General features: G+C 36.3%; 4 protein-coding genes and 1 non-coding gene across 6 annotated transcripts; 3 read left to right on the top strand and 2 right to left on the bottom strand.

Annotated features, from left to right (window-relative positions):
- Positions 1-4463: 4463 nt before the first annotated feature.
- LOC113749117 (protein SPA, chloroplastic) lies at positions 4464-6856 on the top strand. Its single transcript, XM_027292778.1, has 5 exons — positions 4464-4800; positions 4948-5031; positions 5210-5261; positions 6128-6284; positions 6564-6856. Exons 1-5 carry the CDS (start codon positions 4636-4638, stop codon positions 6583-6585), a joined length of 480 nt encoding a protein of 159 aa, XP_027148579.1. The 5' UTR covers positions 4464-4635; the 3' UTR covers positions 6586-6856.
- Positions 6857-7278: 422 nt separating this feature from the next.
- Positions 7279-7360, bottom strand: TRNAS-UGA. The gene has a single exon. It is a non-coding gene; the product is annotated as a tRNA-Ser (tRNA).
- A 112-nt stretch (positions 7361-7472) lies between these two features.
- Positions 7473-10223, top strand: LOC113748660 (probable diphthine methyl ester synthase). 2 transcript variants are annotated; one of them, XM_027292173.1, is made up of 6 exons: positions 7473-7764; positions 7864-7988; positions 8339-8568; positions 9156-9195; positions 9308-9399; positions 9797-10223. In XM_027292173.1, exons 1-6 carry the CDS (start codon positions 7615-7617, stop codon positions 9997-9999), a joined length of 840 nt encoding a protein of 279 aa, XP_027147974.1. In that variant the 5' UTR covers positions 7473-7614; the 3' UTR covers positions 10000-10223. The 2 variants fall into 2 exon arrangements, with proteins under 2 accessions (XP_027147974.1, XP_027147973.1); XM_027292172.1 differs by having other exon boundaries at positions 9302-9399.
- An 85-nt stretch (positions 10224-10308) lies between these two features.
- On the bottom strand, positions 10309-13212 carry LOC113749181 (L10-interacting MYB domain-containing protein-like). The gene is made up of 4 exons (XM_027292855.1): positions 13207-13212; positions 12991-13118; positions 11166-11496; positions 10309-11071 (listed from the first exon to the last, which is right to left on the bottom strand). Exons 1-4 carry the CDS (start codon positions 13210-13212, stop codon positions 10439-10441), a joined length of 1098 nt encoding a protein of 365 aa, XP_027148656.1. The 3' UTR covers positions 10309-10438.
- A 4058-nt stretch (positions 13213-17270) lies between these two features.
- Positions 17271-19069, top strand: LOC113749177 (endoglucanase 10-like). The gene is made up of 3 exons (XM_027292851.1): positions 17271-17940; positions 18658-18941; positions 19019-19069. Exons 1-3 carry the CDS (start codon positions 17724-17726, stop codon positions 19067-19069), a joined length of 552 nt encoding a protein of 183 aa, XP_027148652.1. The 5' UTR covers positions 17271-17723.
- Positions 19070-19257: the final 188 nt, after the last annotated feature.

The following is a 19257-nucleotide window of genomic DNA, read 5'->3' as shown; positions in this document are numbered from 1 at the left end:
CTGAACCGTCATATCTACCATAGTACTCACCACCACGGTCAGATCTGACGCTTTTAATTCTTTTGTTGAGTTGATTCTCAACTTCGGCCTTAAAATTTTTTGAACACGTCCAGTGACTGTGACTTTTCAGAAATGAGATATATGTAGCCATATCTTGAAAAATCGTCTATGAACGTTATAAAATATTGTTGACCATTCCAAGCAGATGTAGGAAATGGTCCACAAATATCTGTATGTATAAGTTCTAAGACGTCTAAGGACCTATTGGCTTCAAATCTCCTTTTATTGGTTTGTTTCCCCTTTATACAGTTAATACAATCATTAAAATCTGTAAAATTCAAGGGGTCGAGAATTTCATTTGACACAAGTCTTTCCATTCTCCGTTTGGAGATATGTCCTAATCTCTTGTGCCATAATGCAGCTGAATTCTCATTGGCTAATTTTCTTTTAACTCCTCTAGTACTCAAATGCAGAGATTCATTAAATGAGACAATTGTGTCAATTAAATATAGATTATCGTAGTGCATTAAAGAACCAGAACCAACCAATTTTGAATCATGAAACAATTCAAATTTTCCATTTCCAAATGAACAAAAATAACCAAATTTGTCCAAAGCAGAAATAGAAATTAAATTCCGTCTAAAAGACGGTACAACAAATGTCTCATTGAGATCCAAATAAAATCCGGTCTTTAACAATAATCTAAAAACTCCAATTGCCTCAACTTGAACTGTTTTGCCATCGCCCACGTAGATATATCTTTCACTATCATTAGGCTTTCGGCAATTCAGGCAACCCTGCATAGACACACTGATGTGAGTTGTTGCACCAGAATCTAACCACCATGTGTGTCTAGGTACCGAAGTTAAATTAACCTCAGAACAAACCAAATTACTATATTTCATTGAAACAAGGCGTGTCAAGAGCGTACTAACTTCAGCCTTTTCGTTCTTGACAAACCTTTTTTCAATGTCCTGAAGGAACTCTTTAGCGGTTACAGTCGTTTCTGACATTGTTCCCCTAAATGCTTTTGGAACGGCCTTTTTAATGATCATCAGACACAAGCGATTTGATCTCTCCCACCTCTCATTATTTCTCTTTTCATCAGAGGTACTCTGATCTGTAAGAGGTGGGGGTGAATCATTCCTTAACGCAAGGTCGAGATCCATTACTCCAAGTACTATCAAGAGATTTTCTTTCCAGGACTTGAAGTTTGTGCCATTCAGCATAGGAATATTATTGATGTTGGAAGTAATATTTGTAAGATCATTCGCAACTGAACAGAAAACATAATATAATTAAAACAATGCTCACATAAACCAAAATAATAATAAATTTAAATAATGGTAGTCCCATCTCAAGATACCGATATTCCATTAATATTTCGTCTTTGGACAAAAATATTAACTAGTGAGTGATATCTTGGTGCAGTAATAAATGCTGATAATAATAACATGTCGAAAATAAATTTTCCTTTGGGCCAATTTATAAATCACATGTAAAATCCAAATAATTATCACGCATTTATTACCACAAGTACACATGTAATTTCATTAAATATTGACCTTCCTTTGGGCCGATCAATATTCATAAAATTACTAGTGCCCAACTAATTATATTTTAAAATAAATTAATTTCCATAATAGAGGTCACTTTGGTGGCATATTATTTCAATTAATTTATTCCAAAATATATATAATCATACCAATATTCAAATTTAAAATTATCCAAATAAAACAAAAATTTTGATCAAAGTCAACTTTGGTCAAAACGTGGTTAAACATGGTCAAATTAATTAAATTAAATCATGACTTATTGGACCAAAGGTCCATATCCATAATTTGACCCAAAATTAACATCCAAGCCCAAAATTTTTCTTGAAATCCATAAGTACTTTATAAAAATTACACATTTAATGGGCCATACATATGGATTTTATAGGGCTTAAATGTCCTATTTAACTTTTTTTTAGGATTCACTTAAAATAAATAAATCCTAATTTTCTTAACATAAATATATACATATTGTCTCTTAAACAGAAGATGCAGTCTAAAGACAGTAGTAACAATTTAGCCAGAAGACAAAGGACTTCCCGTGGCCAGAGGACAAATTAGCTTATATCATCACAATCATGTGAATTCGACAAACATTATGCTATGCGATGGGGAGTTTCACAGAATTGAATCATGCACTCTCTATTATCGATTTTGATCCTTAAAAATAGAGAAATTAAAAGAAACCCATGTCTGCCATGTGAGAAACCAAAACAGAAGCCAAAACATGAGTACAGAAGCACCATGACCCAAACCGCGGAAGCAAACAAACCATGAATTAAAAAGTTAACATGAAACAAAATTAACTTGTCTATCATGGTGGGATCCACATATTCATATATGATGCAAAACCAGTAATTCATGAAATCTGAAGCATCAAACCAAAACATAAAGCCGCACAAATAAACAATCATGACGTGAACAAGAGTCCAATAAGTGAACAATTGGCCATTACCAAGAATTTTCTTGTTCAGCCGACAACCATATAACCGAAGAGTTTATTCATGAGACATAGAAATTATATACATGTATATATATATACAAATTACTGATTCCAAATTATTTCTCAATAATCAACCATATGGGCTCTGATACCACTTGTTAGGGTGGTTATCTAAATTTAACCATTGGTGAAAACCATCACCTATTGAACCCAAGATCTATATGGCGATTATTAAGAAATACATTAACTGTAAAATAGCGGAAGCGTACCTGAATCCATATTGATAACCTTGATACTTGAATCCCTAGAGATTTGGGGTGGCCTTCCAGATCAACAGGTATTCACCGATCCTTTGAGAGAGGCCTTTAGTTTCTCTCTGATATCTTTCCTGACGATGGGATATCAGGGAAGGGGTATTTTGTGGTATTAGGAAATACGACAACTAAAACGATACCTGTGACCTGGGGACCATAACCCTATTTATAGGTAACATTCCTGTTACCTTTGGAGCCCTATTTCAGCCCATCATTGAAATAGGAGCCCATAAGTTTCTACACACAAAAGGGCCCACATCCTATTAGATACATTAAACCCAAACTATATTTGATCACTTTAATTGGGTTTAACCTTAATTGACAGTTTGCAATACATAATTATTCACATATAAGTCCAATGTTGGATTAAGGATCCAACACCATCTCCATATATAACCTTTCTTTGACCGAAACAAGAAAAAATTGAACTAAAAAAAAAAAAAGAGAATAAAGAAACCCCCTCTGGCAGCTCCTATTTTAGCAAAAATGACAGTACAGGCAAAAGTCTTGATGGCGTGACTGGAGGGGGTAAAAGAAAGAAATGTAAAGGGGCTGTCACGGGTTCATCAGAATTCCTTGTTTGGAAAGTGAAACGGAGGATACAATGAGCATCCCATCCCACTTTAGAAAGGCAATTGAGAACAAAGAATATTTCATATACAAGTATGATGATCACTCAGTTCTTCTTTGTCCAATTCTAACTGCAAAATCCACTTTCTTGGATGGATTAGAAGTTTGAGCTTCACAAAGATAAATGGATAATAGACCGTTAGAAAAAAAAAAAAAAATCCTCCAATGGTAGTGGCACTGCAGTACATTACAATGTCGATGTGTCGAATTCCGATGAGAGAAAGGGCATGGAGTCGTAATGCAAAATGTACTTTTCTTCGTCGTTTACGCTATCCAAGTTTTCAAGCATTGATAGGCAGCCTTAAAAACGTTTCTTTATCAGAAACAACTATTACTTTACCCTTTTTTTTTGGATAAAAGAAATAATTTCATTGCCATGAATTTGCTGTAATGACTGAAAACGCATCAACATGCCACAGATATGAACAAGAATAAAAAACGAAATGTTATTGTGGGTTCTAAAATAACTTCAGTATCATAATATTATTGTTGCTTTTCCTAGACAGAATGCTGTCACTGCTCAAGTACCTAACTTGACAAATGAAACCTTTAAATCAGCTGGACAAGCATTGCGGGTAGTTCGACTGGTTCTTCTGTAATCTGGTAGTTATCGTGTGCTACCTCACTATATATTCTTGGGACAAGACTCTACACAGGCTTAAGAGATTAGTCTGATTGTAATGTAGGGATATCCCTAAATGAAAAAGAAAAAAAAAATTCAGCTGGACAAAACTCGAGCAGTTAAGAGCAGGCTCAGGCCTCAGAGTCTTGTTATCACAACTTGGGTGGGCATGTGTAATTCAAGCGAAGACCAATACCAACTCGAGTCTGATCCAAGTTCTCTTCTTTAAATCCCAAAAGCTAAAGCTAGCCGAGGATCAAATGGACTGGACAATTGTTAGCTGATGATATACGCTGTTGGAACTTGGAAGCCGACCCAAACAGCCCAAGACGAGTCACTCGGAGGTTCAAAATTACAAGAAATTGCTGTGGCTAAGATTGAATGTGACCCCACAAAATCCTACAACACCATTGACACTGAGCTCACATTCCCGTTTTCCACAAGTGCTCACTTGTAGCAGTAATTCTTTGCAATAATCTCAGCCCTTTGCACATACACACAGAACAATTCCTTGAAGCGTAGACAGCAGAGAAAAGAGTTACTTGGAATCTTAGAAGAAATTAGTCAGAGAAAATGACAATTACACCTTCAGTTTCCAGACTGCATTCTCCATTCATATGCTGTCCTCTCAAGAATTCTTCTTCTTCTTCTGGTCTTCTTACGCAGAAATCAATTAGGAACCGACGCTGCCCAACTTCTTATCCATGCATCAGAGCTATTGAACTTGACCAGAATACGGTGCCCCTCTTCTGTCCTTGTAACATTCCTTCTTTTTATTTTATTTTTATCTTGTAGTTTCTTCTGTTTTAAAATCATAACAGATGTCTAACCAGTTTTTGTTGATTCTTGTATGTTTCCTTTTTGAGATGGCATTGGATTCTGCAGATAGTAGCAATAACGGTAGGTGTGGCCAGCATTGCAGTTGGGATTGGAATTCCAGTTTTCTATGAAACCCAAATTGACAGTGCGGTTAGTCCTTAAGCTTGATGTTCTTTCTTCTTTTTCTGTTAGAAAGTACATTTATTTCCATGAAATTTTGTATCTTCTCTTTATTATTTGATTGGGAATCCAGCATTTTGGTAATTTGTACTCAATTTTCAATGATTCAATATTGGAGAGCTGACGCTAGTGCATACTATTGCTGTAGGCCAAAAGAGAGAATACCCAGCCATGCTTCCCTTGCAATGGCTCTGGTGCTCGTGAGTTAATTTTTTTTTTTTTCCTTTTTCAGTATTTCCTGTGTTTTCAAGACAGATAAATTGTTGAATTGACATGTTTTCTTTTTTTATTTTAAATTTTTTATTGAGCAACTGACATAATTAGTTAGTCCGTTGATCGAGCAATTTGAATGAAACAAGGAAGCAAAATGAAGCTTTAGAAGTAAAACAGCAGGAAATAATGATCGTTTACCTCTCTTGGAGTTTTGACACAACTTTGTGACTTGATGGGTTAAATGTAAAGATGTTAGATTACATCCACTATGGATTACTTGTGCTTCCATTCACACTCCACATTGGGGTTGATATATGTATTGACTGCTTGAAAATCTTTACACTTCATATTTAGGAAATTGGTTGATCTTATAGTTCAGAGGGCTTAAATCATAAGTGTCAACCCAAGGACTCTAGTGTATGGCTTGCAACTCGTCCATAATCCAAAGCTTGGAACTTGGTATGCTTCCATTAAGGCAATAACCAAATGTACATGGCTGGAAAAGCAATCTTATGTTACTTATGTGGATAACCAGCAAAATGCAGTCTTTCACTCTTGATTGTTCAATTGCTTGATAACCATCAGACTATTATGCAACCATTTTCTGGATATCAGATGAATACCAGAAAGGAACAGTGGGTTTCTGTAAATGGTGTTATTGATGCATTGTCTCTGTGTGCATTTTGTGGTGAAGAAATGAGATTGTAAAAACTGTTTACACTGTCAATGGAAGTCAATGTTCTATTATTGCCACCTATTAATTGCCTAAGCACGGTTTACTCTAAACAGTAATATTTCACAGAATTATGAGACTTAAAACAGCTTACAAATATTCAATGGGATCCTTCACCAGAGACGTGCAGATTTTGCATGGGAACTGGAAGTGTGTCAGTCGAGCTTGGTGGGGGTGACAAAGAAGTCTCCCGCTGCATCAATTGTGAAGGTATGGGATCCTTGACATGCACTACATGTCAAGGAAGTGGCATTCAACCTCGATATCTTGATCGCAGGTGTGTACTTGTGCATTTTCTCCTTTTCTGTGTCTGCCTAACTGACTATTGAACTACAATGTTGTAAGGTACTTGTAATTACATAAAGCTGTAAAATCTGATTCTGATATAGGGAACCAGGACAAGGAAAATATGGCTCGAAAACTTTAATTTTCACATTAAAAACATTTACAATTCTGAAGATGCGTCTAAGCAGCAGCAAGAGAAAACAGTAGTGTAAGTGGAAGCTATGGTAGTCTGTTTTACTGATTGGAAGTAAACTTTTGCTGTTGAAAACAGAGAATTCAAAGATGACGATTAGGATATCTCCGAGCTACTGTGGTTCGCTCAATGGTGAGCCGCGCTTCAGTCATGGAGCAATCCCACAGCTATTCGTGGATAACACCTCAGTTGTTCCCTCTTTTGCTCAGCCAGACTCTTTATATTGGCATTCATTTATGTATGGCTAACAAGTTGTTTATCAGTGAACAAAATTTGTACACGATCTCGTTTTCCACTTGCTTCTAGATTTCCAACTGATGTATCTGATTAACAATGTAAGCATATGCAATACCAAGTGGATATTGAAGATACAAAAGCAGCACATATATATATAGTTACAGTTGTCGTATGCAAAAAGGATCCCATCTGCAAAATTGGACTGTCTAGAGAGAATTTCCATTTTTTGCCACTTCTAAGTTCTTAGGCTTAGGAAGAGGAGAAGACGAAGACGAAATGCAGCAACATCAGGCCAAATTGTTAAAAGGAGCCGGTGTGGCTACAGTATCTAGAGGATGGATCAATTGCTAAGAAGCACAATTTCCTAAATGCTGCGTAATACTTGAAATGACTGGTTTCTGCAGCTTGCGTGATGACAAATTCACCATCTCCTCTCAATTTTGGACCCAGCGGTAAAATCATGAATCACTGAAGTCCATCCAAAATGTTTAAACATGGAAAAACATAAACAAACAAGCCAAGACCCATCAACAACGCAGCCAAGAAAATATCAAATCGTCGACAGCAGGGTTCGAACCTGCGCGGGCGAAGCCCAACAGATTTCAAGTCTGTCTCCTTAACCACTCGGACATATCGACGGTTGGTGATGCTCAACGTTGTTGATACCCTTTTGAATAAGACTCCAACGAGGGGTTTAGGGTTTAAGGTCTCCCTGGAGGAGGAATGTGATCTTCTCCGCTGGAACTCAATTACAATCGAGCTATATGAACACTAAATTAGCTTCTACCTGTAGAAATTGACCGGATATCCCCGGCGGTATCTCCATTTAAGGACCTCACACACCCTCCCCATCAGAACAAAACAAAAGAAAGAGAGGAGAAAGACAGTAGGAATGTTGTATATTATAGGACTGGGATTGGGAGATGAGAAAGACATCACTCTCAGAGGCCTTGAAGCTGTTCAGAAGTCCCAAAAAGTATTCATAGAAGCCTATACCTCTCTCCTCTCCTTTGGTATCTCCTCCGATGGCCTTTCTACTCTGGTATCTTTTTTTTTTTTTAATTTTATTTTGGTAGTTTCAGAATTCTTTGCTCGTCAAGCAGTTAACAAAACTTAGAAAGAAATGTACAATCTTTTGCAGGAAAAGCTCTACGGCAAATCAATTACGGTAGCGGATAGGGAAATGGTCGAGGAAAAGGCAGACGATATACTCTTGGAAGCTACATCGTCCGATGTTGCTTTTCTCGTTGTTGGAGACCCTTTTGGGTAATGTACCACTGCATCTCAATTTCAATTCTTCAGTCTCTTCAAATGTTGCAATTTTTTATGTGGGGTTTGTTTGTTTCTTGTTAATTGCGCAGCAATCATTTAATGTAAAAGATGCTGCAATGTATCTTGTATGTGCGAACATTTGAAGTTTGAAGTAATCATCTTTCAAACTCTTCTTTAAATGTGTTTAATGTACTGCATGAAAATTTTTGGTTATACAGAGAGTCATGCAAGTATAGGCAGTCTGTAAGAGTAGATAGGTTCATTTCATCGATCAGGGAGCTTACTATTCTCTTTCATGGACTAATTCATTTCTCTTGCTACTTTTGTGCTGCAATTGTTCACAGAGCTACTACGCACACAGATCTCGTTGTTAGAGCAAAAAAATTGGGTGTGGATGTTAAGGTTGTGCATAATGCGTCAGTAATGAATGCAATTGGAGTTTGTGGTTTACAACTCTACCGATATGGAGAGACGGTTTCCCTTCCATTTTTCACTGATACTTGGAGGCCTGATAGTTTTTATGAGAAGATTCAAAGAAATAGAAAGCTGGGATTGCATACTCTTTGCTTGTTAGGTAAAGTTGACATCTTTGATTGACAAACCAAACAATGTTTTTAATGAACTTAGATGCTGTAGTTAACAGCTGCGGTTGCTGGGCCCTGGTTTTACTGCACACTGCATCATCTGACATGTATGTGCAATGCATTTTTTGTGTTCCAAGAAGCTGTGTATATAGGCGGTGCAGTAGTGAACTTACAACAAGAATTGCCAAGTTCACATTCTGATGTTTTAATTGTTTTGGCTTCTCTAGCTTTCCATGTGCTTGGGTCAACTCAATTGGCTAGTTGTATTTGAGTGCTTTGTAATTTTTCATAGTTTTGTTTTCAATCGCTGTTTTGATCCTGTCAGGTTCATGTTTAGAGCTTTATTCCATGAGAAAACCATCGAATCAACTATCATTGGTCATTCACTTCTAGGTTTTTTTTTTTCCCATGCCTTCCATGCCTTCACATCTTATCCTCATTCTAGATAATTCTATTGTCACTTTATATTGCCCTCAAACATCTCTGTAACAATCGAAAGTTCTGAGGTTCTACAACTCTTTTTCTTGTTAAAACCTTAAGCAATAACAGAACTCTAATTGAGAATTCTGCTTTGCAGACATACGAGTAAAGGAGCCCTCCTTGGAGTCTTTATGCAGGTTTGTTTCAGTGTTAATGCCAGCCTGTAGAATGAAAAACCCCATGTGATTTTGTTTGTCTCTTGCTTTTATGCTTGACTCATCTGCAATATTCTTGATTCCCAAGTTACAGAGGGAAAAAGCAATATGAGCCTCCAAGGTTTATGGCAGTAAGTGTTGCAATTGAGCAGCTCTTGGAGGTTGAACAAATGCGTGGAGAAAATGGTAGGTATACGGGTACAATTGCATTGCTTTTCAGTTGTTGTGGCTCCTGAGATCTTTCCATCAAAAAATTTTCAACTAGCTATATACCTTTTAGCTTGATCTGCACAGATCTTATTCTGTCTAAAATGTACTTCGCCATGAAGTAGTTATCCTTTTTGGTTGTGTCGTCTGGTGTTAATTCCCTGTTCGTGGAAACATTTCAGCTTTGATTAACTTGCGCTACTAACGTGTTGTTTTCACTACCCATGTTTTGTGGGCCTATCATGATGAGCTCCAATGTTCCTACATGCAACATCATTAGAGAAGTAAAGCCATTTTGCTTTGGCCACCTGGATTTTTTTCCCTGTTTATGTTGCTTTTAAAAATATTCTGCTATTTGTTTTGTCTGGAATTGCAGCATACACTGAAGACACTACTTGCGTTGGCTTTGCTCGACTTGGTAGTGAAGATCAGTTGGTGGTTGCCGGTTCGATGAAACAATTGTTAGAGGTGGACTTTGGTCCCCCACTGCATTGCCTCGTGATAGTCGGTGATACTCACCCCGTGGAAGAAGAAATGCTGGATTTCTATAAGCTAGCGAAAAAGCAGGGCCAAGCCTGAATATTTTAATTGTACATCAATAGGATTGTATGACAGTTATTGTTGTATCCATCGTTTATCTCTTGCATTATTTCAACTTTAATTGGCTGTCGATGTTGAGAATGCCAATCTTGCTTGATGTTGGACGATTAGGTTTGTTTTACGATATCAGCTTAAATAGTACTAATACAGTACTGAAATGATGCGACATTGATTTTACTGGAAGGGCATTGCACATCTGCATATTTACTTTTCTTTGTACAGAACGGACATTTCCTAGACAGAACACGAATCCAGTTTTCAGCAATTAGTAGTCACCGTGACCGTTGATCATGCTAAAACATCTTGCATCCCTACTAGCCAGCAAGTCAAAAAAAGTTATCGCCTAACATAGTTTTTGCTATTGAAGGGTGTTATCTGCACCAAAAAATATAAAAAACCAAAAGGTAGTTCTACTAAACTAGGAGAAAAAATGACCACACTTCCCCTGTAGCCATGTTAACCTTACTGTGTTGCTCTTAAGAGAAAGGAACATCTCTCGTGAACTGGGATCCTCGAAAAGATCCAGCGCTGCATAATAGAGCCAATCCTCAATGCCTTCAATCTCGTCCAAAGCTTTTATGCAGTTGGTTATCGTAAATTTATCATCAGTCTTAGACATATCTGTTGATCGCAACTTTGATGCACCAATCATATCTAACAATGCTCCTGCCATTATATTTCTTAAATTTCCATCCAAGTAACTTTCTCCGGATCCCCTGCTAGTCTCTGCTGGACGCTTCCTCTTTCTTTCTGCTGTGGTTTTATTCATATTCTGTGGCGGAGATGGATTTCCTTGTTCAGGTCTTGACAGCGCAGGGGTTTGAGGAAGTGCATTTCCACTTTCCTGATATAAAGGGTCTGTACCTGCAGATTTATCCAGTTCTTCATAGTGGCTGGATTGGGCATATTTCCCAGCAGATTTGTCTAGCTCTTCATAGTGGCTGGATTGAGCATATTTTCCATCAGCACCTGAATCCGCAAAAATTGCACATAACTGGTCATAAATAGGACAATCCTTGATCTTGGTGGACTCAGCAGGCTTATGTTGTGCCTGTTAATATAACAAAAAGAAAAACAGAATCAAGAGCCATAATACCATTCAGAGAGAGAGAGAGGTAGAAGAATAAGAAGGAAAAGAATAATACTCCAATGTCTTCCCATAGGTCAAACCCAATGTAGCAAGAATCTTCTATGGGATCCTGTTGATCAAAGGCTGATTTCAGACTACAGTAACGTGTCCGGAGAACATCAAGGTGTTTCCTCAATTGATTATTATTAAAGTTAAGATTTGTCTGTCTGTTAAATTCTTCGCGTATGTGGTTCCATGTCTTCTTGTCAAAAACATTGTTTGGTCTGTTCCCCAGTTGAATCTGCTGAACAACAAGGTCTGCAAAAATCTTATCGAGGGATGCTGTCCATCTTGTCCTCAAACGCTCCTGTTTGGGCAGCTGTTCATTGGCTTCACCATCCATCTGTCTGAATTAAGCAATGCATTACAGGTTAATCCAGCAATCAGCAGCACAGAACAACTTTCCTCTTACTTTATTTCTCATACTTAATTCTTTTGACTTCGGTCATTTGGTAACATGAAACAAGCTGACTTCGGCTTTATCTTCAGCTCAATAAAATTTCTTAGCTGTATTAGAAAATTTTAGGTCTTCTACTGCACAAATGCCTACCACATCATAGAGTACCAGAACGGTCTGGAAGCTCAAACAGCAAAGCATAATGCAACTGTTATTGGACACGGTAACTTGACCTCCTTTTAAACTAGATTCTAGGAGCTCAATCCCCATTTGCAACACATGATAAAATGCTTAAAAAGCTAAAGATGTCAGATGGACAGCTAATAGCAACAACTTGCAGTTGATACCAAAGTTGCCAGGTACATATACAATGTGATATATAGTAAAAGTTAAAACAAGCATCCTACTGTAACTAAAGAAAATTGAATTAATGAACAGAGAAGTAGCAGATATAACACTTGCTGCAGTCAGATATCCACTGATTATCAAAAGTAGCACCATGGCAGCTTTATAGAAGGTTAATTGGATTAACTACTTGAAAGGATCTTGACCACAAAGTAAGCAATGCCAACCTAGGTAGTAAGTTCACCAACTCTCTGCATATTAATGGTTTTGCGAGAATATTCATGAGTCCCAAAATTAAGAAAATGTTCACATTACCTTAAAACATTGATGTCACAAAGAAACATGAAAGATTAGAATAATAAAACATGTCATCTGATTTTCAATCAACAATATACAACTACCTCAGCACTATTTCTCTTTAACATTCCTAATATACCAAATAGTTAAGATATGTTTTGGTATTGAAAAAAAATATCCTTCTAGATGTGATGATTTATTTTAGCAAAATCTCTAACGAAAATGACCGTAATTCAACCATAAGCTTGATAATGTGCACAGCAAAAGACAGTGAATTAGTAGAAAAGCGAATGATCGATTTGTGTTCTAAAATCTGGACTCTTTAAACATTAAAATAGCACAAAAATACTAATTTCAATTAGCACTTGGCAAGAATTGCTTTTTTATCCAATGCAATGAACAAAAATCATGCGCACAATCAGCAAATAAAGATCTAAATTACTTAAACAGCAAAAATTACTGAAAGAAAATGATCAAAATATTCAGCTGAAAGTTACCCTACCAAAACAAAACATCAAAATGCAGTCATCATACTGTCGTCGCACGTTAAACCCTAAACAATATGGTTACAATATGAACGCTTCTTCTTCGTCATTAATTTTGCGGCATTGACGATATTATGAAAAAAAAAATACCCAAAAAGACAAATACCTGGCTTAATAAAATGATATATCCGCACAAATTAAAAAGAAAAGAAAATCGCCACAACGGAAGTTCGAAACGAGAGGGCAAAATCATGAAAGGGAAATGTACATATATGCACGCTTGATGCTGACCAGGTAGGAACTAATGAAAAGTATACCTTTGGAGGGCTCCCGGGTAATCGCCGGAAACCTGGTAAAATTGTCGCCACGGCAAGAGGCGACAGAGCGGGCTCCTCTGAGTTGCGATCAAAGCTACAAAGTACGGCTCCGTAACTGAGTAATTTACCTGTGTTTAATTAAAATGGGGTTACATTTGTAATTCTATAGTTGACTAAATTACGGTAAGCCCCTAAAGTTTCTATAGTTACAATTACCTCCATGTAGTTCTTACAAAATTACCGGAGGATAGAGCATTACGCAAGTATTTAAATTGTACGAGGATATTATGTAAAAGTAAAAAAAAAAAAAAAAGAAGTACTACATCAATGGTGTTTACGAATTACCTACCACTATAACTTTTAAATTTAAATTACCCATCAACACAGCACTCACGTCAATTCAAACATATGAACTTACATATTACTCAGTAACATAGCCGCACATTTATAATGGGATTTTGACTCAACTTTTTTGCGAGGAAGTGGTGTATGTTTAACAATTGAACCCACACATTTATATTTAGTGATCATGCCATAGAATCCAAATAACTGTAATTTTTACTCATTTTGTGTCATAATCTATGGCTTGATTATTGATTCTTTAATTAATTATATCTTATTTTTTCTTTTGCTTTAGAAAATGTCAATCAGCTTAAATGATGTTATGATTTTTAATTTAAAAATAATTACTTCTATAATTCTCAACTGAATGGATATCATATAAATTATAAAAGAGGTTTTTTGAAAAAAAATATTTTATTAATAACGGTTAAATGTGTATATATTTGGGGAAGCATAGAGGGGGTTATTGGTAATTCTAGAAGAGTGTTTCCTAAAGTAGCTTTTAGCTCCGATTGCTTTCTTTTAAAAGAACATTTGGTAAATACCCATGGATAGGCGGAGTTCTTAAGATGAGTTAGAAAGGTAGGGTGATTTAGTGGAACAAGCATTCGTCGGCTGGATCGATAAGAGTGTGAACTGTAAGATGTTTTTAGATATGATGTATGTAAAATTAGTGAACAAACAAGTGTAGCAAACTTTTTTTTTTTTGGAAGAATTTCAACTTCTCTCGAGAACACATATGATCTTTACTTTTTATCTTTTAAGCATAGGATAGCAAATAATGAGAATAAAGGTAGAACCTCTGTTTTAAAACTCGGACCGGCCGATTGAACCGGGAACCGGTCAGGTAGCCGGTCCGAGTCATATTTAAAAACCGGAAATTTAAAATTCGGTCAAAAACCGGGTTTGACCGGGAAAAACCCGATTTTTCCTGTTCAACAGTAATTTTTTTAAAAAAATTCAAACTTTTTAATATTATGTTTTGACCCCCTAAATTGTTAAAACTTATTGATATACCTCAAATATTTGATACTTTATAAATATTGTCCTAAAATTTGATGTTATTTTTCAATTAAATTCATAATTTTAATTCTAAACTTGTTAATATTTATTAAATAATATAAATTGCTACTTGATTGTTCTAATTTCTTTGTATTTTCTTGTTAAATATATTTGAAACATCAAATATATATGAATATACCTTTATTAATATCAATATATTATTAGATATTATATATATAATATTTTAATTTTTAAATAATTTTTATTTATGACGTCATCCTGTTCGACCCCTATCGACCCCCGGTCGAACCCATTGACCCCTGACCCCTGACCTCGGCCGAGTCGCTATCCGGTCCGGTTCTGAAAACATAGGGTAGAACGAGTAGTAGAATCACATTTACTGGTCTAAGAAGGCAAATAAAGATAAAATAAAACATAAAAATGATCCACTCCAAGTTCGCGCTCCAACCTTTACCGTCCACAACTTGAACTTGCCACCTCTATGGCCCATCACAATTGTGAGAGGAAAAAATGAAAAATGAAAAATTTTCAGATTAAATTTTGAGAGGAAAAAATCAAAAATGAAAAAAGTTCCTTGAAGAATGCTATGTATTTAATACAATTTCATTTCATACATTTATTCAGTTAGGAAAGATGATAAATGTCGCAAGGCCCTAGACTTAGAAAGCTTGTATACCATACATCAGCTCAGTCAAATCAATAGTGATCTTTTGGTTTTTTTTTTTTTTTTTTTTTGGGTAAATGCATTACATCAATGGACTCATATAATTATCTAATGAATATCTATCCAGAGTAAGCAGAATTAGCAAGGCTAGTTATGTCATGGCTGAGTAGCAGAAATGCTCATGTAAGGTCGCGCAATTCCTGTCTGCGAGTTGCTAGATCGATAATGATAAAAGTTGTTATGTAAGAATCCATCGACTAATTACTACTCTTTTTTTTTTTTTAAAGTTTTTTTGTTTCATTGGTGAGTTTGTTAATGACGACCTCAGCAATTAGTGGCGAATTCGCTGGTACTTGACAAGTGGGGATTGCCGGATTGGACTTTTGGAGTGGACTAACGAATAACAGACAATAATGGCAAAGAAACCACAATATGTAGCTATCAAAAGATTCCTGCCTGCCTGCTTGCGAGCAACATACCAAAAGCACCAACACCGGATTGCGTTTTGAAGCTTAAGACACAAATATTTCTTAAAGAGCTTAAGACACAAAGGGTAACAACAAAAAAGGACTCCGCAGGAACGAAAGCTTCCGTGTTTGTTGCGTGGGTGTTTCTTGTGAGTTCCCTTTAGATTGCCTTCGGGTTGTTCTTTCGGATTACTCCTATATTTGTTCTAATTGAGTAGGTGTGTGTGTTTCTTTCAGTTCTTGGAAAAAAGGAACGAAAGCTTCCGGTCTCTTTTTCTTTTCCCTTTATATATATATATATATATATGTGGTGTATTTCTTTAGTAATCTTACGTTTCTATGGCGTAAAATCTTGTAATTCTGGAACGAGTTTAATAAGTTGATCGGAAAAAGTTCACACAAAACAAAAATAAACGGCAAAATAGATTAGATTAGAATTTACGAGAGGCGCAATCCGGAGTATCCTGATGCCCTCAAACTTGCATTGAAGTTCTTCGACGTTCAAAAATGTAATTACCCTGCATCCCTTTTTCTCGATTTTTATGCAATACTGCATTTGATTCTTTATGTGATTCTTCGTCAGCGTTAAGTGTTGGAGTCATATCATATGGAAAAGATAGCTAAACTTCTTTGGGATGCAGACTGCTAAATCTTTAATGGGGATCTTTTTCGTGTTTTATTTACAAAGTAACAAATTATATAAAACCTGAATATAAAGTGGGCAGGACTTCTAATTCACGCATCTGTTGATAAACTAGCTTTACATGCAAGTTTTTGATGGTGTCGAGTGCCTATCTACTTCACCTAAAAATTTGATGAGACGCATGGGCAGAAAAGATCGAAAATTATGCAAATACGGAGTGTTGCACTTCTTGCTAGCGTGTCTTTCTTTGAACAGGTGGAATGTCTTCGTCACTCACCATACACCTCATGTCACACAAAGTTTTTTTTTTTTTTTTAGTTCCATATCACATAAAGTTCAAACCCCACACCACACCTTCCCAGAACACACAAAAAAATAGAAGAGAAAAATGTAGCTTTTGTACCCAAATTTTGATACATGAGCAGTTTTAATTCTTAAACTTTAGACAAAAACAAATCTGGTACTCAGATTTTTTAGCACATTTAGTACCCTTTACAATTTTTTTTCAAAATGCTATCGAAAAGAGTTACGTGATAGTCGCATGTTCAACAATTATTGCATAAGAAAAATACCAAAAAGACGTAAAATATCCTTCTAACACTAAGTACCAAGAAAGATATTTTAAAAATTTTAATCACTTGCCCAACTCTGCTCATCTTATTCTTTTCTCCTTCTTTTGTTGTATTTCATCTTCGCCTTAGTGTCAGAAAGATATTTTACGCTTTCTAGCAATTTTTTTTTTATACAATATTTGCCGAACATATGACTATCACGCGACTCTTTCAAGTAGCAATTTAGGAAAAAGCCATTAAGGGTACTAAATGTGCTCAAATATTAAAAGTTTGGATACCATATTTGTTTTTGTCCAAAGTTTGTGGATTAAAACTGCTTAAGTATCAGAATTTGGATACCAAAACTGCATTTTTCTCAAAAAAAAAAAAATCAATTCTTGGTCGAATTCAACCTCAAAAAGGAAAAGTGAAAAGATACGACGTCGCAGTAAAATAACCAATTATTTGTTAACAGCAAGATTTTCCCAAGGAAATGGAGCTTAGATACGTACGTAATCTTATGACGCCTGTTACAAGACTGATTTCAACATTTACTGCGGACAATCCGGAGACCCAATACTATTAAGGATACTCTTTCTTCTGAATGGCCAGAAAGCATATACATCGTCCTCGTCTATTGTCGGTGCCCCTGTTCTGTCCAAAACAACCATTTTAACGGACTCCTCACCTATCTTTCTCCCTCAAATGGGCTACTAAACCAACCACATTGCCCAGATAAACCTCTCTTCCTCTAAACCTGTTCGTTAATCGTTCCCTCCGGATTTAGTATCTTCTTTTTGGTGCAAAGAAATACTAGAACAAACTAGAAGAACAGAGGCACCTGGAATTGAGATTTTGCAATTTCCTGCAGAAATCTGCTCCAGTTTCCCTGGCATTGATCAATGCCAGGTGCTATATGACTTCTTAAGCCCCAGAACTTTCAAAGTTTTATCGTGTTTTCAAGGTTTTTCTTCTTCTTGGCAGATTAGATCTGAACCAGAACTAAATCCAAAAAAACCAAAGCGCATTCTTTTCCATAGAGAATGGGGGAGAAGTCAAGGTCGAAAGGGGGTTGGTGCGGTTGGTTGCTTGTTTTAATTGTAGCAGCTGCAATTGCATTTGGAATTTTTGTAACGATCAAGAAGAAGCACCATGCCTCAAAGGGAGAGGCAGCCCCTGTTCCGGGGCCTCCCGGTGCTGTTACCAAGAAGTATGCTGACGCTCTCCATGCCGCAATGCAGTTCTTAGACGTACAAAAATGTATAAAAGAATCCCTCCACAACCACAGCATTTTTTCTTTTCTTCGTCTGCGTCTTTCAAGTATCTACATCCACGTTTGCTGATGTTGTTTTAAAACTTCATTTGCTTTAATTGAGCTAAATCCATGTAGTTTCTTAGCTTCTTATGTAGTTCTTCCTGTTTTTGGTTGCTAGATTTTGATATCATGCTTGGAATGATTTTATGCATTTCTTAGTTGTTTGTTTGATTCTCCTGATACTAGATCTTACCAGTGAACCTGAATATTTCTATTCGATTATTAAATCACAAAACTTCCCGTGTGTTAGCTTAGCTCTCAACCTATGAGTACTTAGCAGTAATTTTTTGTACTGTCTTGGTAAAGGTTCAATTTTGTCAGAGCTGTGGGTTGAATAATTAATTTATGCCTTAACTGTATATTGGATTAATTATTTTGAAACAGAATGTACTAGGAGCAGTAAATGCATCTTATCTGTTACAGTTTTAGTAATCTGTCTACGTATTAGCAATTTAATAATGTTCTAGAATGACTTAGCTAGAGTTACCACGGCAATTCTAGTAATGTTTTATGTGAGTACTTTGTTGTTAGACTCGAAGGAATCAGATTTTCTGAATTCCAGATCCAGTAAGCAGCTTCATGAAGAAGCTTCAGTTCGATTATTTTGTTTACTGTTACCGTGATGGTTTTTGCTGATGGTGAAGTGTAATTGTGTTCTGCAGCGGGGAAGTTGGTTCATAACAAGATACCTTGGAGAGGGGATTCGGCTCTTGATGATGGAAGTCCCGCAAAAGTCGATCTTTCCAAAGGAATGTATGATGCTGGGGACCATATGAAGTTTGGATTCCCAATGGCTTACACAGCCACAGTGTTGTCATGGAGTATCCTTGAATACGGTGATCAGATGAAGGTGGTAAATCAATTGGAACCTGCTCAAGACTCACTCAGATGGATCACGGACTACCTTGTCAATGCTCATCTTTCTGACAATGTTCTAATCATTCAGGTTGGTTTTTTCTTGCTTCGTTTTTGGCTGCTTGCTTTCATCACTCTTACCTTTGTGGTACTCATGCTTATTTGCAGTGTTTATCTGCTTTATTTTTCATCCCAAAATTGTGCTGTATAAAACATTGATTTCTGTTCGGCTTACACTAATTTTTGTTATTTTTAAGATGCAAATAAAAAGATCTGAAGAAATTAAAAACATATCCTTTAGGTGATCAAGATGTTCTCATGGTACAAGATGGAATGCTGCATTTCTTATACAAGAAATGCATTTCTTGTAGATTCTTATACAAGATGGAATGCTGCATTTCCACAGA

Source organism: Coffea eugenioides, chromosome 10 (genome assembly GCF_003713205.1).
Source record: "Coffea eugenioides isolate CCC68of chromosome 10, Ceug_1.0, whole genome shotgun sequence".
Lineage (NCBI taxonomy): Eukaryota > Viridiplantae > Streptophyta > Magnoliopsida > Gentianales > Rubiaceae > Coffea > Coffea eugenioides.
This window is presented reverse-complemented; position numbering and strand designations above follow the sequence as displayed.

What these genes read in the sequence shown, in the direction of transcription:
- LOC113749117 (XM_027292778.1), top strand. Translation starts at nt 4,636, where the DNA reads ATGACAATTACACCTTCAGTTTCCAGACTGCATTCTCCATTCATATGC. An exon ending in AAACCCAAATTGACAGTGCG is followed by an intron (nt 5,032 to 5,209) that starts GTTAGTCCTTAA and finishes CTATTGCTGTAG; the next exon opens with GCCAAAAGAGAGAATACCCA. An exon ending in TTGCAATGGCTCTGGTGCTC is followed by an intron (nt 5,262 to 6,127) that starts GTGAGTTAATTT and finishes ATCCTTCACCAG; the next exon opens with AGACGTGCAGATTTTGCATG.
- LOC113748660 (XM_027292172.1), top strand. Translation starts at nt 7,615, where the DNA reads ATGTTGTATATTATAGGACTGGGATTGGGAGATGAGAAAGACATCACT. An exon ending in GTTGTTGGAGACCCTTTTGG is followed by an intron (nt 7,989 to 8,338) that starts GTAATGTACCAC and finishes AATTGTTCACAG; the next exon opens with AGCTACTACGCACACAGATC. An exon ending in TCCTTGGAGTCTTTATGCAG is followed by an intron (nt 9,196 to 9,301) that starts GTTTGTTTCAGT and finishes TTGATTCCCAAG; the next exon opens with TTACAGAGGGAAAAAGCAAT.
- LOC113749181 (XM_027292855.1), bottom strand. An exon ending in TACCCGGGAGCCCTCCAAAG is followed by an intron (nt 11,497 to 12,990) that starts GTATACTTTTCA and finishes TGCTTAATTCAG; the next exon opens with ACAGATGGATGGTGAAGCCA. An exon ending in ACCTATGGGAAGACATTGGA is followed by an intron (nt 11,072 to 11,165) that starts GTATTATTCTTT and finishes TTATATTAACAG; the next exon opens with GCACAACATAAGCCTGCTGA.
- LOC113749177 (XM_027292851.1), top strand. Translation starts at nt 17,724, where the DNA reads ATGGGGGAGAAGTCAAGGTCGAAAGGGGGTTGGTGCGGTTGGTTGCTT. An exon ending in GTTCTTAGACGTACAAAAAT is followed by an intron (nt 17,941 to 18,657) that starts GTATAAAAGAAT and finishes TGTGTTCTGCAG; the next exon opens with CGGGGAAGTTGGTTCATAAC. An exon ending in ACAATGTTCTAATCATTCAG is followed by an intron (nt 18,942 to 19,018) that starts GTTGGTTTTTTC and finishes GCTTATTTGCAG; the next exon opens with TGTTTATCTGCTTTATTTTT.